The 17,629-nt window shown below is 43.2% G+C and overlaps 1 protein-coding gene across 2 annotated transcripts in view; it reads left to right on the top strand.

Annotated features, from left to right (window-relative positions):
* The window catches only part of LOC138980136 (gelsolin-related protein of 125 kDa-like), a 29,644-nt gene extending 16,932 nt beyond the window's left edge, over positions 1–12,712 (top strand). The window contains exons 2-6 of one of the 2 annotated variants that reach the window (XM_070352969.1): positions 783–1,158; positions 4,738–4,922; positions 5,980–6,128; positions 8,985–9,119; positions 12,469–12,712. In XM_070352969.1, the coding sequence (XP_070209070.1) occupies positions 783–1,158; positions 4,738–4,922; positions 5,980–6,128; positions 8,985–9,119; positions 12,469–12,697 (1,074 nt within the window). In that variant the 3' untranslated portion in view covers positions 12,698–12,712. Of the gene's footprint in view, positions 1–782; positions 1,165–4,737; positions 4,923–5,979; positions 6,129–8,984; positions 9,120–12,468 lie in introns of both variants that reach the window. The other variant, XM_070352968.1, reaches the window with a different exon arrangement.
* The last annotated feature ends 4,917 nt before the right edge of the window (positions 12,713–17,629 follow it).

Genomic DNA, 17,629 nt, shown 5'->3' on the forward strand with positions numbered 1-17,629 from the left:
CACTTTGCTCTTAATCTTTCCACGACACTTTAACACGAATTCCCGACCCCTCGAGAGACGTTAAGAGCCGTTTCTTAATCGATGTCTCGATAACCACTGCATGGATAGCGTTTTAGCAAGCCTTCGACACTCGTCTGTATTGCGCTGTGATCTTGAGAACTCTGTGTGGCCCTTTATCGCGGAGAAGTGATTGATGGTAAAGTCTGTAAATGAATCACTTCCTGCATTTGATCGATCCGGAGGTTGAGATTAGAAAGCAATAAAGGAACGAAGAATGTACAAATAATATGCAACTGAGGTGTACTATGCAAAGCGAGGTTCCAGCTTATTGTCTTGTTTTTGCGAGAGAGAGAGAGAGAGAGAGAGAGAGAGAGAGAGAGAGAGAGAGAGAGAGAGAGACAGAGACAGAGACTGACAGACTGACAGACTGACGGTCTGACAGACAGATTGACATATAGGCAGAGGAAGAGAGAGAGAGAAACAGGGATACGGAGAGAGAGAGAGTGAGAGAGAGAGAGAGAGAGAGAGAGAGAGAGAGAGAGAGAGAGAGAGAGAGAGAAAGAGAGAGAGAGAGAAAGAGAGAGAGAGAGACCCCCTCTCCTAGTGCATCACGTGGGACCTTTAACACCTATCCACGTCTGTACACATTTCATCCAGATACGTTTACCCACACTTGACATGGCAAAGCTGATACACAAAACCTCTAGCATATTTTTGGTAATGTTTAATGAATACTGTTATGTGCCTTCTAACCTCCTGCTATTCGTTTTCTCCTTCAACAGACTCGCCAGACGGACGAGAGGGCGGAGGAACAGAAGACAGAAGAGCCAGCAAAGGAACAGCCCAAGCAGCAGGAGGAGGTAAAAAAGACAGAGGAGCCGAAACAAGAGGAAGTGAAAGAAGCTCCATCCAAGACCGAAGAGGCTCAGAAATCAAAAGAGGGGACGAAGGAGGAAGAGCCAAGAGGGGCGGAAGCAACGAAAGAAGAAGAGCCAAAGAAGGCGGAGCCAAAGAAAGAACAGCCCAAGCCAAAGCCTGAGTCAAAGAAGGAAGAAGCCAGGAAGGAAGATGTCAGGAAGGGAGAAGCCGGGAAGGAAGAGTCCAGGAGGGATGACAAGTCTGTAAAACAATCGGAAGTCGACAACGAGGACCAGTCAGGTACAGGTAGGTGGCGTCAGTGTGTGTGCGGTTGTATTGTTGAGAAATGTCTGTTGTCATGTCAACAGGCTTGACTTGTACATGCATAATGCAGAAAGTATTTCCAAAACATCAGAAGCAGAAACTAAGAGAGGAGAGTCGAAAGCAGAAAGTGTTCCAAAAACAGCAGCGCAGGGAGCCGAAAGGCGAGATTCAAATGCAGAAAGTATTTCAAAAACATCCGTAAAAGCAACAAAGAGGCGAGATTCTACAACCGAGAGCATCCCCAAAACGGCCGAACAGGAGACAAAAAGACGGACTTTAACCACAGGTGAAATTTCCACCAAGGAGAGGAAGAACTCAGAGGTCAATGATGCTAATGACTCTAATAAAACAGCTGATGAGGACATTAAGCAGGAAGTCAGAACAGAAGAAGCTGCTATTAATGACAAGGACAATGTAGAAAACAACGCAGAAGAAGACGAAGATGAAGAAGAACCACTTGCAGAAGACGCCGAACAACACAGTGAGAAAAACGTATCAGTTACCAGCAAAACTCGCCGCAAGTCAATACATGACGAGGCACAAAGGGGGCAGCAGAAAAGTGAGATATCTCGAGTAGAAGAAGACCGAATTTCTACGAACAACGCACGGGATGGTGAAGAAGGAAGCAAAATAAGACAACATTCAGGAGACCAAAGATCACGCCGAGGGAGCAAGCAAACGACCAGGAGTCAGGCTGGGGCCATTTCTGAACAAGACACAGCCGACGGTGGGTTTTTTTCAGACACAAATCGAAGATGAATCAGACGAAGAGGTTCAACATGAGACAGATGGATTACAAGAACTCGCAAGCAAAGACAATGAAGAAAACGTCGTCGATAATGAAGATGTATCTGGCGAAGATAAGGAAGAGCCAAGCGACAGAGAAACGGGCAAGGCAGAACGTGAACGTGATCCGATTCGTTTATTTGTGTGTTTACAAAGATTATCATTGAAAAAGTGGTCGATGGGAGGGTCCTATTGTGTCTGAGGATTACACGAAGTCTTAATAAAAAAAACTCCCAACAGTTAGAGAGATACAGAGACTTTTGTTAAAGGTCTGGGTCGTCCACGTCCCACGAAGCACGGCGAAGGTTGCAAATATTTCTACGCCAAATGCTGTTGATGACGAAAACACACTGAATCAAACATGAAAAGAAAAATACATGTTAAGTTACAAGGCGAAACGGCGCAATTATTGGGGATTTAAACGAAAGCTTTTCAACAAATAAAAAAGAAAAAAGGAGAACGTATACCTGGATTTCGTTGAGGAGTACATTGCTACTCGATGTACGTTTATTCAATATTAGACGTGGGTGTTATATGTGGTTTTACATTTTGGAGATACCTGCTCATCTGCTCGTGAATTCAATCCTTCGTTCCTGTTTTTAAGATTATTCGCGGAAATTAGACTCATTTTTTCGGGTGCACTTCAAATCCTACCCTTCTTTTTTGATCTTTAGTTGTTGAAGTAACATCAATGTACGAATTTCTTTAACTTTGTGAATGCAAAGCTTGTGTCCGTCGATACACATTTTTTTCTTTTATAATGGCGCACACGTTTTACTGAACATGCATTATTCTGTTGATGGTTATTCAGTGTGTTATCGTCAACAGCATTTGGCGTAGAAATATTTCTAATGGTAATTCAATTCAATGCAAGAATTAAAATCAAGTGCAGGTAGCTGAATACACCTAAACACCTGGGTAGCGCGACTCCGTTGCTGCTAGCTTTCCACTGGGAGGAAGCGACCCGAATTTCCCGGTGATGGGGCAATAAAGTAATGAAAATGAAAACAAAAATATGTGTGTGTGTAGTTTCTTGTTCATGTGCTTTTAGTAGATTAGCACCCGGCTGCAAGACACGCTTGGTTGAACGATTCGTTGTTAATTTCCTGGCACCCCGTGTAAGGCTTACGTGCACGAAAGAAAGTTAACGCTACGTCAAACTCGCCAGGTAAATGCCTATGCGTATTTTCAGGTAAACGCTCTATCTACAAGGGTACACAAACAAAGAGTCCAGAATTGTTCCGCTCCTGTGCTCTTAACTGCTAAAGCTTAAACGTGTAATATCGCCTGTCTTACCTGTGGTCGATACCAGTAACATAAAGACTTTGAGAGGATATGCACGCTGTAATGGGATCAGGGATTTGCTCGTGTATATATACATATTGATCTCGTTATTTCACCTGATGTAATGGTCAAATGATAAATAAATCATCACTGAGTCAGTCAATCAATCAGTGAATCAGTATGTCAACCAGGGTGCCAGGAAGTCATTAATTCAGTCAGTAAGTCAGTTAGTCATTCATTCAGCCAGTCAGTCAGTCAGTCAGTCAGTCAGTCAGTCAGTCAGTCAGTCAATCAATAATCCAACTCTGATTCTGATCTTGCGAGTGTTTGAGCCGTGTACCTGTATTCAAAATACAAGCCCACCCAAATGCGGTTGATGCACAATATGAATTATTTGAATTTTTGACCAAAATATTTTATAAAGATCGAGACAGCCATTGTTCTCTGAGATTGCGGTAGAGGTGAACAATGACTGTCGAAATCTGTGTCAAATGTCATATATTTAGTTAAACATTCTTTTATTTGTTACGCTTGAATGCAACCAAACACGCACTTTTTGTGTGTAGTTTTAGCCAACCGAAATGTCACATTGATCAAAGAAAGAAGATCCAATGTTCAAACCATACATGGTAAACTGTTTCGATTTATGTCGTGGTACATAATTATTCTATTAGCGGACAGCTTGATTTCTGTGTCTTTCCTACGCACATGAAAAGGCACCAACTAACCACTCCACACCCGACCCATTCCATCGCATTGTACTTAGCCAAAACAACAACAACAAAAACAACTGCAGCAGCAGTAACAACAACAACAACAACAACAACAACAACAACGACCACAACCACGACCACGCACGCACGCACGCACGCACGCACGCACGCACGCACGTATCATCCACATAACCAACCAATCAACCAACCAACCAACCAACCAACCAAACACACAAACAAACACACAGACACACAAACAAACCATCAAACAAACCATCAAACAAACCATCAAACAAACAATATGCAAACAAATCACAAAGAAAGGCTTGATGATTCAATCAAATACAGATTAAAGGCACAGTGCAGCTCACAGCCTTCGTATTGCGTTTTTGTTGCAGCTGAGTGCATTTACAGTTCAAAAATCCTCCTATGGTAGTAACACAAACCCAAAACTACCCAACGACATCTGTGAGATTTACCATGTATGAATTACAGGTTAATATTTGAGACTTTCCATGTGTTAAATACAGGTTTAGAAGTTCCATATCTGAAATTAAGGTAGAGATTGTTGTTAATCTCACAAAAGAATTCTAGAAGCGGTACTATACACGACATCAAACATTTCAAGACGTCACATAGGGTTTTAAACCTGTTACGTCATGACAGTTTATGACGTCACAAAAGAGTCGTTCGTTGTTTTTTAGGTGATGCATTTTATGACATCAAAACATGTCTTCAAAATATTGACGTCATCACTTTTATGACGTCACAGAAACGTCTGAGGGGCGCGTGCGTCAGCGGGAGTTCTTCAAGGAAGAGCTGAGACGCCTTCAGGATGGCTTGAAGAGGGAGTCCTCCAAGATTGTTCCTCCCAACCGGCGAAAGTACACCCCCTTTGTCTTCAACACGCTGGAGCCTTACTACAACACCTACACCACACGCTACCTCATCGACATGGTGAGATTAATTTTTTATTTTTTATATATATATATTTTTTAGTTTTTAAAAAATTATTATTACTTTTTTAATTTTTTTTTGTACATGGTGAGATTGATATTCTTGGATCTAGGCGGGGCGGGCGAGGAGAAGGAAGGGCTGGATATTCATAACATTGAAAACTACGTACCCGTGGGCGATCGACACCTGCATCAGTAGGAATAGCATATCATACGAAATACGCAAGGTAGCAAAACAAAACAATCTGTTCAGAGTAGATAATTGGTTTGACTTTCTTCTTGTATGTATTTTGAGGGTACTATAACTTGAGCGGCGGTCACGTGATCCATGTAAAAGAAATATTTAATCCAAAAGGTGATCCTGAAGGTTAAGTGAACGGCCTTAACTGGCATGTACCGTTTTTATGAAATGACACGGCAATTGATGCTTTAATTTGGGTTTGAAATTTGTTGCAATAATTGTTTGGCCAAGTTTAGATAAGTAGTGCATGCATTACGCAAGTGTAGACAATAGGACTGATTTTAACGATGTCTGTGTTCAATGTTTTACGCTGTTCGATGTTATGTTGTGTGTATGTTATGTACACCACAACCACATTTCTCATATGAGATAATAAATTAAGTCTACTATGTTGATGTCTATGTCAACCAGTTTTAACATCTGTATCCACGTACATGTGGTATTTCACTGCGATAAGCAGCAAACTTCTTACAATAGCGAGAGAGCGTGCAAACAGTTGTTAAAAAAAATGGTAACGCAGTCACACACTCACACACACACACACACACACACACACACACACACACACACACACACACACACACACACACACAGTGACACACACACACACACACACAGTGACACACATACACCCACACACACACACACACACACACACACACACACACACACACACACACACACACACACACACACACACACACACACACACACACACACACACACACACACACACACATGATGTCGACGTCCACAGAAAACTATGCTTAAGACGTCATTCAATAATGACGTTTCTCTACAATCACTGTTTCGACAGCCGGACGAGAGCGAGCAGTTCTTCACATTCTCCAGCCGAAACACGGCACAGGGCCTGACGGACCCATGGACCGACCTCAGAATGGACCAAGAGATTCTTCCCCAAATTTCCTCTCGTCCTAACACTCGCAGCGAACCAAAACTCAGGCGGTAAGATAAGGGAGGACAGGGTGGGGCGAGATCGGGTGGGGGCATTCACAATCAGAGTGGGGAACCGAGACCTGAGAATAGATTTAAGAGATTCTGCCTCAAATTTCTTCAAGGTCCAACACTCGCAGCGAACTAAAAACCAAGTGTTAAAGGCTGCCATATTCGTAGCGTTCATTAATTAATTCATATTGTTTACATGTGCCAATAATGTTATAAAACTGTACCTAAGGGGATATAATAACGATTGGCTGTAGCTTTCGAACACAGAAAAAATTATTTCAGTATTGCAAAGTGGTGTTAATAGTGTCGAATGTAAACAGAACAGTCTCATACGCCATCTTTGGTTTACGAAACGTTACGAAGTGACGTCAACGGTCTAAAAATAGCCCAAGTCCTGGAGAACTGTTGCTAAACAATGCAATAAAGAATTAATTATTTCTCGTAATTGGTAAGGATTTCAAACCTAAAACTTTGCAGGAAGCTTCATTTATACATCCCTGCAACGATGAAAAGCCCTGGAAGTAATTAAACTAATTGATTAGGACTATGAGCCGTTATGAAAAAAAAGAAAAAAAAGGATAAAAGGCAAAACAACTCAGGGTTGAAGCAGCCTGCATGCAACTGAGGTAAAAAAAAAAAAAAAAAAGGTGTTAAGATAAGGGAGGAAAAGTTGGGGTTGGGGTGGGGGGGGGGGGGAGGGGGTTTTGTGGGCACTCGAAACCCCACTGTGTGCCCCAATAAAAACAAGCCCAAGCGGTTGAACAAGCGAATTAACACTTCATGTCCAAAATAGTCTCTTGTGACAATGCTATGCTTATTTGCTATTTCTGTCCCCAGCACAAGTTGTGTCCCTTCTTTTTTCATAAGTCAATTAATAAGATTTAAAGGCACAGTAAGCCTCCCGTAAACCATCACAGATACTATCAGGCTTTTACACACAGTACAAACACCCTTCCATTTGAACGCTCACCAAACGGGAACAGAGTCCTAGGTGCCCTCCGTAAAGAGCGAGCAATTTTCAAAGAATTTATTTTTGCGTGGTTTATCTTACCCCTGAGCCATCGTGAACCCGTGTGATCAAGTTTCCCTTTTTCTCAATGTAGTCGTCAGTTAGTAATTTGAATGCGACTCGCTGTGAGCTTATCTGCAATAGCACGTTTGTACTGTGTGTGAAAGCCTGACAGTATCTGTGATGCAGGGTTCGTACAGGTCATGGAAAACCTGGAAAGTCATGGAATTTGATTTTTAATTTTCCAGGCCTGGAAAGTCATGGAATTTCAATTCAAGTCATGGAAAGTCATGGAATTTAACAAAAATAAGAAAGAAAGAAAAGTTAATCTTTAGCACGCCTGCGGCGATTTTCGTTGCCCAGCCAGCAGCGATTTGCGTCGCCAGCACAAGGCTTGTTCGTATGACCAACTTCTCGTTCGTATTTGCATACGAGAATAACGGTATTTTTAACGGCACTTGAGCCAAAGCGAGGCTTACTCCCTTCCGTTATCTCGTCGTGTCGTCTGCGCTGCATTTGAGTCGGTTTCGTCGAAGTTTTCTGCTTTTTTTTTTGCATCGATAAAGTACTTGAGCGCTTCTACAAGCAAGATGGAGGATGATGAGTTTGAAACTTTCTTTCGAGTTGTTTCTTGACAACAAAAAGTATGCGGCATTGGAACGAATTACCGAGGAAGATCTTCGCAATGAACTGTGTATCGCGGTGAAAAAAATGACAGTTCGTCAAGTCACAGTGACGGTTACGAAACGGAATTTACGAAAGTGCAGATGGATACAAACAGTGGCTGGTCCAGTTTAGTGAAATGACAGGACCAGCAAACATTACCGATAATCTGACTGCGTAGCAAATGCTTGACTTGCTTGTCGAAGAGACACTGCGTAGAAACTGACTCAAAAAGAGTCAAATTCAGTGCAAAGCAAGCCAGTGTCAAAACTGGCAGTGACAAGACGTAAAAAGTTTGCGTGTTCGGAAATGGCGACCTGTGGATCTAGTCATGGAAAATGTTATTGAGGCTCATGGAAAGTCATAGAAAAGTCATGGAATTTTGTTTCTAAAAACCAGTGGGGACCCTGGTGATGGTTTACGGGAGGCGCACTGTGCCTTTAACTGTACTCTTCAGCTTTAGTGGTGGCGGTGTCTGTTGTTCTTGTTTATGTTCTTGTCGTTGTCGTCGTATAAAGAGGAAACTCTGCAATAGAACTGGACACTTGTTGTTTTTTGTTTTCACGTTATGTCAATGTACATTTCTTGAACATGCAAAATAGGAATAAACATTGTTAAAACCAACCGGACACGTGTCCTGACTTCAGGAAAAAGGGCAAGAAGTCCTCCGAGCCGAACTGACTGACTATTAGGGTTTAACGTCTTCTTAGACCAACTGGTCTATATTGGGACAGGTAGCCTATTGGTAGTACGCTGAAGATATGGTGTGATACTTTGATTCGAACAAGCCCTCTGTGGCTGTCTTCTTCGACACACCAGCATTGGGTTTGTCTCGTCAAAGTATCGAAATACGATCATGATAATCAGAGACGAGAGATGATGCATGCGTGTCTTCGTGTTTTCCAAGCCCTGAGACTTTCGCTGTGAACGTGGGATCTTTTTCGGGCGCATGTGTGCACACGGGGGGTGTTCGGACACCGAAGAGAGTCTGCACAAAGTTGACTCCGAGAAATAAATCTCTCGCCGAACGTGGGGATCGAACCCACGCTGATAGCGACAACTGGCTACAAAGCCAGCGCGCTACCAACTGAGCTACGTCCCCGCCCCCCCTCCGAGCCTAACCGCAGGGAGGGCTGTACGAGGTTGCCCAAATTGTCCTGACTTGTCCCCATGTTGTTTTTCAGCAAAAAGGGCAAGAAGTCCTCCGAGCCGAACCGCAAGGAGGGCAGTACGAGGTTGCCCAAATTCCCAGTAGTTACCCTGGAAACCAAAGAACTGGCTACAAAGCAGCTGTACCACAGTGACGTTCCCATGCTGAGGTAAAACGCACGAATCCTTCCCTTGTTTATTTACTGGAGTAGCCTCACTTGTTCCGTGTCACCTGTTGGTTTGTGCAGTGTCGTTGTTCTGTCAGTGATTCTTCTTTTTGTTCTGTCATCTTTCTTTTTCTTTTTGTGTGTGTACTAATCTTTTTGTGTCTGAAAAAGACCCAAGAGGTTGAAACGTCGCTGTTACTTGTTCCGTGTTCGTCATTTTAACGTGAGTACAGTGCTTTTTGATCTTTTTGTTTTTCGCTCTCACGTGTAGTCGCCATTGTTTATTTGCTGATATAAGAATAAAACAAATCGCGTTAAGCGAAATTAATACGTTTAGTCAACCCGTCGAACGCACAGAATGAAATTAACGCACTCCATTTCCCCGAGGCCTAGAGCAAAGAAACGTCGTGCCACTTTCACGGAAAAAGTATGCGGAAAGTGACAAGCCAGTGTAGCGCAGTAGCTTATGGGCTGCTCCCATATCGCTTGAAGTGATAATCTATATAGTATAGCACAGCAGAAACTCTCACCCAGAAACTCTCATGTAAAGTTTCATGAAAATTGGTCCAGTTGTTTTCTTAGAATCGCTCTACACACACACACACACACACACACACACACACACACACACACACACACACACACACACACATACACACACACACACCACACACACACACACACACACACTGACATACACACACATGCATACACACACACACTGACATACACACACACTTACAAACAAACACACACACACACACACACACACACACATACACACACCGGCACACACACACATGCATACCAGCACACACACACACACATACACACACACACACACACACACACACACACACACACACACACACCGTGCCGCCACGACCCTTGTCTCGATTCCCCGTTTATGTTAAAACATTTAGTCAAAACTTGACTAAATGTAAAAACAAGAAAGGTTTGTTATAGGAACGTTTAATTGTGACAAAACAAAACGTTAAGGTCACTGATCTTCGACCCAGCGGGCTTTTAACATTTATAATACAGAGAAATAAAAACCACTTATCTGACAAATTGTCCAAAGCTCGTTCGGAAGTCATAAGGCCAAAAAAAAGAGGTCTGTTTACGGTAACATAGGCCAATAGAATAGGGTCGGTAGGTCGGTTTTTTTTTTTCTCCAAAAAACCATATTTTTACGTTATTTTTTTTATTTTTTTTATATTTTTTTCCCCAAATGCCAAAAAAAAGTCTAGGGTCGCGCGAAAAAAATAGGGTCGGTCGGGTTACCGTAAACAGACAATTTTTTTTTGTTGGCCTAAGACAGACACATTTGGAACGTTGGGAGTCTATTTGTCTTTGGATTACTGGTATAAGAAGCATTGGAATGCAAATCTAGTCGACTTTCATCCTCTTATTGTCGAATGTAAAGTGGTTTTCTTCGATGAGCAAGGACAACAAACACTTACTGCACGAAGATATAGATCCAGAGACGACAGGTGCATCTTGTCCGATTAGGCTCGGCGATTGGCCTTTGGTGGTACGTACCCGTCATGCCTCGGAGACTGGTATTCACTGCCTCAAAGTCCAAAGGGAGAAAACAGCTTCAGCGCCTACTTCTCCCTGATTAAGTCGATCGTCTCCCCTGAATAGTGTTTGCTTGAATTTATGCTGTGATAATCAGCAATATTATTTGTTTTTACAAAATTAATACTCATTTTCCCCTGTGTGTTTTTGTTTGTTTGCTTGTTTGTTTGAAAAATGTCAGATACTTGTTCAGCTGGTTTTGCTTCGTAGGTCCACGCACAGACGAAATAGTCAAACGACATTAGATATATACACAGTAAAATATCCTCTCAAACAGTTCCCTGCCTTGCAACAAACACAGCATACTAATACAAGACAACAATTTCGATCAATGTGATCGAAAAATGCGATCGCGACAGTGCTACCTCAATTTTTATAAATAGAATAAAGTAGTAACTGACGTCATCAAAATCATTTACGAAAAACATAAATAACAAATTTTGTGAAAGGGCTCCGTCTACGAGGCAACTAAATAGCTGTAGAATAGCCGGACCTGCAATAATCTTCGTTGAACCGCCACTTTACATTACACATGTGTAGCTTTTAATGGTGGTTTCGAGAAAGATAGTTGCTGTTTCGGCTATTCTATAGCGGTTTATCGAATCATTAAAGGCATACTAACGCACTCCCGTGTTTACAAAGTGTAGTTTGCCCACAATCGATGTCAAACGCACCATAAGACCATATAATGACGATACGTCACCATGCGCGGACCATAATACATGCATTACAGCTTGTTCTAGCCTCTGAAAAAGTGAGGATGTCAACAAAGCCGCGGTGTTCTCTCCCTTGCATCAACGTTACATGTGTTGCCAAATCTATAAATAGGACGATCCAGATCAAAATGAAAATTCAAATATCTCAACATTTAAGGGGTCCTAGACCACAATATTTTGCAGGGAACTTAATTTAGTCTGTCTCCAGCTGTTGGTAAAGCAATTAGCGTGTATAGTCATCGAGTACATATGGCTTTAAAGGATCCGTTATGCTCGCCTTGTCTTGTGCGAGTTGTGCCGCAATCGAGGACCAACACGTGCAAGATTTGTTTTTATCAAGAAAATAGTTCCTCCATAGGGATCCGCCGGTTGCTTTCCCCTTTCCAGTGGGGTCTGGTGGAAGAGTGACTATCACGACCTGTGTCAAATGCCCTATTTTTGTCAAAAATACAGAGGTAAGACTCACCGAAGGGTGATTGTCATTTGAACAGAAAACGAAGATGCAAATAACATATGGTATTTTAATCTATTTTCATTCTTCTTTTTTTTATCTTCTTCGTCGTTCATGGGCTGGATCTCCCACATTCACTCATGTTTTTGCACGAGTGGATTTTTACGTGTATGATCGTTTTTACCCCGCCATTCAGGCAGCCATACGCGATACGCCGCTTTCGGTGGGAGCATGCTGGGTATTTTTGTGTTTCTATAACCCACCGAACCCTGACATGGATCACAGGATCTTGTCCGTGTGCACTTGGTCTTGTGCTTGCGTGTACACATGAAGGGGGATAAGGCACTAGCAGGTCTGCACATAAGTTGACCTGGGAGATCGGAAAAATCTCCACCCTTAACCCACCAGGCCACCAGGCGACCGCGGCCGGGATTTGAACTCACGACCTTTCGACTAGGAGGCAGATGTCTTATCCACTAGGCCACTGCGCCCGTGTTATTCTATTTAATTTAATTCAAGTTGATTTCAGGAAAGAGCTGCGATCTTATCCTCAAGGCCACTGCGCCCGTCTTATTTAATTTAATTTAACTTAATTTGATTTCAGGAAAGAGCTGAAGACCAAATACAGCTCCCAAGCTCGCACGAAAGTGGATGCGGACTACAAACGAACTCAGCAGGACTTCTACCGCATGGAACTGGACCGCATGGAGAAAGTGGCTCCAACAAGCAGACGACACCTCACCTCAACCTACATGGCCTACTTGCAGAACACGCCCGGAAGTCGTCGCGCGGTCTCCGATTGCGTGCGCACTTTAGAAGGAAAGGCTAACTGAACTGTTGTCCTCGTACTTTGTGGTTGTCGTTCTTGTTTTGTGAACTGAATAGACGAACTCCGAAAATAACTCTCTCTCTCTCTCTCTCTCTCTCTCTCTCTCTCTCTCTCTCTCTCTCTCTCTCTCTCTCTCTCTCTCTCTATTTCTCTCTCTCTCAGTCTCTCTCTCTCTCTCTCCCTCTCAGTCTCTCTTTCTCTCTCTCTCTCAGTCTCTCTCTCTTTCTCTCTCTCTCTCTCTCTCTCCCTCTCCCTCTCTCTCTCTCTCTGTCTCTCTCTCTCTCAGTCTCTCTCTCTCTCTCCCTCTCTCTCTCTGTCTCTGTCTCTGTCTCTCTCTCTCTCTCTCTCTCTCTCTCTCTCTCTCTCTCTCTCTCTCTCTCTCTCTCTCTCTCTCTTGTAGTGTTCACGCTCCCACAGACTTGCACACGCAGGTATTCCACCTTGCACAGCATAGCCAAATGCAGAGGCTTCCGTGCTCTTTATTCTCCGCATTCAAGCAACCCGGATGTTCCATCATCGTGTCTTATTACCATAACGTACAGATACTACAATCCCTCCTTTTTTTTCAAACAAACAACTGCTAACTCAAAACAAATTTCAGAACACCAATCCCTCTTTTTTCCCCAAACAAACAGAACAACATAAAAAACTCTTCTAAGAATCACATTCACTCATTCACACCAGCGCAATCTGGCACGATTTGAAGATCCTTGAATTACACAATGAGTGCTGACGAAGGTGATAATCCATGAAATACACTAATTCTAATATGATGATCCTTGAAAACAGCACACACATCAATTTAATTTGCCTCAAACTTTGACAGGGCAATTAAACATAACACTGGCTTTCACTTCCACCCAATAACATAGGGTGACAGCCTAACACATATGAAGATCCATGAATCTCAACGCCGACGATGATTCACGAATTTACTGCTGTGACGATCCTTGAAACAGCACTTATGAAGTTTACACATGTTACCAATTTACGCTGCTGCAAGACACTTTAGTCGACAACGTAATCCTTCAAATAGTCCGGTGGACGTTGCTGTCTCCCCGAGCGCCTCACTTGCACAGGTGGGTTTTCAGCATCCTCCACTGTAGGTGTTGCTGGCTCCTCGACGCTTGGTTCAGGACGGAGATATGAGCGTGTAAAGCTGATGTTCCTCCTCACTCTCCGGCCATCAGGTGATTGGACTACCACCTGGTTTCCATTCCTTTCTACCACGCGGTAGGGGGAGGACTCGAAAGTCGTCGAGAACTTGTTTTGATGTTTCTGCTTCAAGAGAACTTCATCGCCAACATCTGTGTCACATTCTGTCGCATGACGCTTGGCATCTCCAGACGGTTTCTCTTTCATCTTCCTTGTTGCGTCCCGGTCTCGTGTGCCTTCTGCCTCTGGTCTAGACATTGCTTTCAGCTGCGGAAGTTTTGTTCTTATTTGTCTGTTGAACAGCAGTTCTGCGGGGGAAACACCTGTGGTGCTGTGTGGCGTGCTTCTATACGCCAGTAGAAACTTGGGGAGTTCTTCTCTCCAGTCTTGTCCTTTCGAGTGGGCAATTTGCATGTTTTTCAAGAGCGTTCGGTTCTGTCTCTCAACTTCCCCGTTGGCTTGTGGCCACAATGGAGTAGTTTTCCTGTGTTCAATACCCTGTTCACTAAGGTAGTTTTCAAACTCATCAGAGACAAATTGTGGTCCGTTGTCTGATTTCAGCGAGTGTGGAAGTCCATGCCTAGCAAAGATCTGTTCAAGCCCTTTGATGATTTGCTCAGATGTAACAGTCTTCATAATCATGACTTCAAAATATCGAGTGAAGTAGTCGTCAATGACCACCAAGTTGTGTCCAGTGGGAAGAGGCCCAAGTATGTCTAAGGACAGGTCTTCCCATGGGCCATCTGGGAATTTTTTCCTTGTCATTGGTTCTGGGACACATGGTTGGCTCACAATCTGACAGTCATGGCAGGTTCGGCACTTCCTTTCTGTATCACTGTCAACTCCAGGCCACCAGACTTTTGAGCGCAGCCTCTGCTTTGTTTTGACAATACCTTGGTGTCCTTCGTGTGCCAGATCCACCACACGCTAACGCAGGCTCAGAGGGATAACGAGCCTTGTTCGATCCTCGGATAACAAGTTTACACAAACATATTAACATGTCTGTCTGTCTGTCTGTCTGTCTGTCTGTCTGTCTGTCTGTCTGTCTGTCTGTCTGTCTCTTTCCCTTTCAAACTCTCTTTCTTTCTCTCTCTCTCTCCTGTTTTTTCCCGTTCTCTCTATCTCTCCCCTTTCCCCCTTTCTCTCTCACACTCTGTCTTCCCTCCCCTCATCTCCTCACATCCTCTCTCTGTCTCAGGCTGTCTGTCTGTTGTCTCGGTTGGCCTAGTGGTAAGGCGTCCGCCCGGTGATCGGGAGGTCGTGGGTTCGAACCCCGGCGGGTCATACCTAAGACTTTAAAATTGGCAATCTAGTGGCTGCTCCGCCTGGCGTCTGGCATTATGGGGTTAGTGCTAGGACTGGTTGGTCCGGTGTCAGAATAATGTGACTGGGTGAGACATGAAGCCTGTGCTGCGACTTCTGTCTTGTGTGTGGCACACGTTAAATGTCAAAGCAGCACCGCCCTGATATGGCCCTTCGTGGTCGGCTGGGCGTGAAGCAAACAAACTCTAAACTCTGTCTGTCTGTCTGTCTGTCTGTCTGTCTCTTTCTCTTTCAAATTCTCACTCTCTCCCACTAGTTTTCTCCTGCCGTCTCCCCTTCTCTCTCTATATCCCCATCTCCCCATTTCTCTCTCACACCTGTCTGTCTGTCTGTCTGTCTGTCTGTCTGTCTGTCTGTCTGTGTCTGTATCTCTGTTTCTATATCGCAGCGGCTGTCTCTCTCTTTTCTCTCCCATCTCTCTGATGTCTTCCTGACATAAACACAAAGATGGCTGGGTTCTGTGTGCTACAGCTTAACCTCTCTCACGATTTTCTAAAGTTAACACGTGTGTGATTTTTGTCAGAAGTTCTCCCATTTACTGTTTGCTGGTACTGGCGTGCCTGTGTGTGTATGTGTGTGTGTGTGTGTGTGTGTGTGTGTGTGTGTGTGTGTGTGTGTGTGTGTGTTTGATTTCCAAGGAGTCCAAGGTCACATCCTTACAGCGTATACGATCACGCTCACCACTACAGATCTGTCCTGGCTTTTGAAATGCATCCTTTGACTTGGACACACACCAACAATCAAAAGTGTGACTGCCTTATATCACCGGCACGGTTGGCCTTGTGGTAAGGCGTCCGCCCCGTGATCGGGAGGTCGTGGGTTCGAACCCCGGCCGGGTCCTACCTAAGACTTTAAAATTGGCAATCTAGTGGCTGCTCCGCCTGGCGTCTGGCATTATGGAGTTAGTGCTAGGACGGGTTGGTCCGGTGTCAGAATAATGTGACTGGGTGAGACATGAAGCCTGTGCTGCGACTTCTGTCTTGTGTGTGGCGCACGTTATATGTCAAAGCAGCATCGCCCTGATATGGCCCTTCGTGGTCGGCTGGGCGTTAAGCAAACAAACAGATTGCCTTATATGGGAATTGTAATTGTTTTGTTGAGGCAGTTATTCAGACTGACACAAGTGTGTCATGGACTTGAAATGAAAAAATCCTACGTTGTAAAGCGAACATGCGGTGTGTCATGGACTTGAAAAGTAACCCCCCCCCCCAAAAAAAAAAAAAAAAAAAAAAAAAAAAAGCGAACAGGGAGGATATTGAATCTGTGAGTGTTAGAGTTGAAGGGTCCTGTGAGAAAGTCTCAGCAGATCTATGTAGTGTTGAGCTCGATCATATACATAGAAGGGATGTACCATTGACAAACCATCTCTTGCCTTTTCGTTCTCTTTTGGCGTGACTTTGATCTCCATATCGCTCTGATCAGTTTTTCCACTTATAGAGAGCCCGAGAAGCAAGAAAGGCCAAACCAAAAAGAAGTCCAAAAGATAACAGCTGCTTTGTAGTTAAGCTTTGTGTTCAAATCACCGTGTATATATCTCTTTGATACAACCCGTAACTCCAGGCAAATACTTTTATCACAAGACTAAATCATATGGAGTCTTCCTCATGACTAATACAAGAAATAAACCATAGGGGGAAGCACAAATCAATAACAAAAGTAGCACGGAGTGAATAAGTTATGAAAAGAAGATTAACGTATTGACTGTTACCACCTGTCTCCCTTCTTATTTGATTTCGTTTTTTTCTCTCTTTTTACATTTAGTCAAGTTTTGACTAAATGTTTTAACATTGAGGGGGAATCGAGACGAGGGTCGTGGTGTATGTGTGTCTGTGTGTGTCTGTGTGTGTGAGTGTGTGTGTGTGTGTGTGTGTATGTGTGTGTGTGTGTCTGTCTGTCTGTCTGTGCGTGTGTGTGTGTAGAGCGATTCAGACCAAACTACTGGACCGATCTTTATGAAATTTGAAAGGAGAGTTCCTGGGAATGATATTCCCGGACATTTTTCTTTTTTTCGATAAATACTTTTGATGACGTCATATCCGGGCTTTTTGTAAAAGTTGAGGCGGCACTGTCACACCCTCATTTTTCAATCAAATTGATTGAAATGTTTGTAACGCAATCTTCGACGAAGGCCGGACTTTGGTATTGCATTTCAGTTTGGTGGCTTAAAAATTAATTAATGACTTTGGTCATTAAAAATCTGAAAATTGTAATAATTTTTTTTTATATAAAACGATCCAAATTTACGTTGATCTTATTCTACATCATTTCCCGATTCCAAAAACATATAAATATGTTATATTTGGATTAAAAACAAGCTCTGAAAATGAAAAATATAAAAATTATGATCAAAATTAAATGTCCGAAATCGATTTAAAAACACTTTCATCTTATTCCTTGTCGGTTCCTGATTCCAAAAACATATAGATATGATATGTTTGGATTAAAAACACGCTCAGAA

Source organism: Littorina saxatilis, linkage group LG11 (assembly GCF_037325665.1).
Source record: "Littorina saxatilis isolate snail1 linkage group LG11, US_GU_Lsax_2.0, whole genome shotgun sequence".
In the NCBI taxonomy this organism is placed as follows: domain Eukaryota; kingdom Metazoa; phylum Mollusca; class Gastropoda; order Littorinimorpha; family Littorinidae; genus Littorina; species Littorina saxatilis.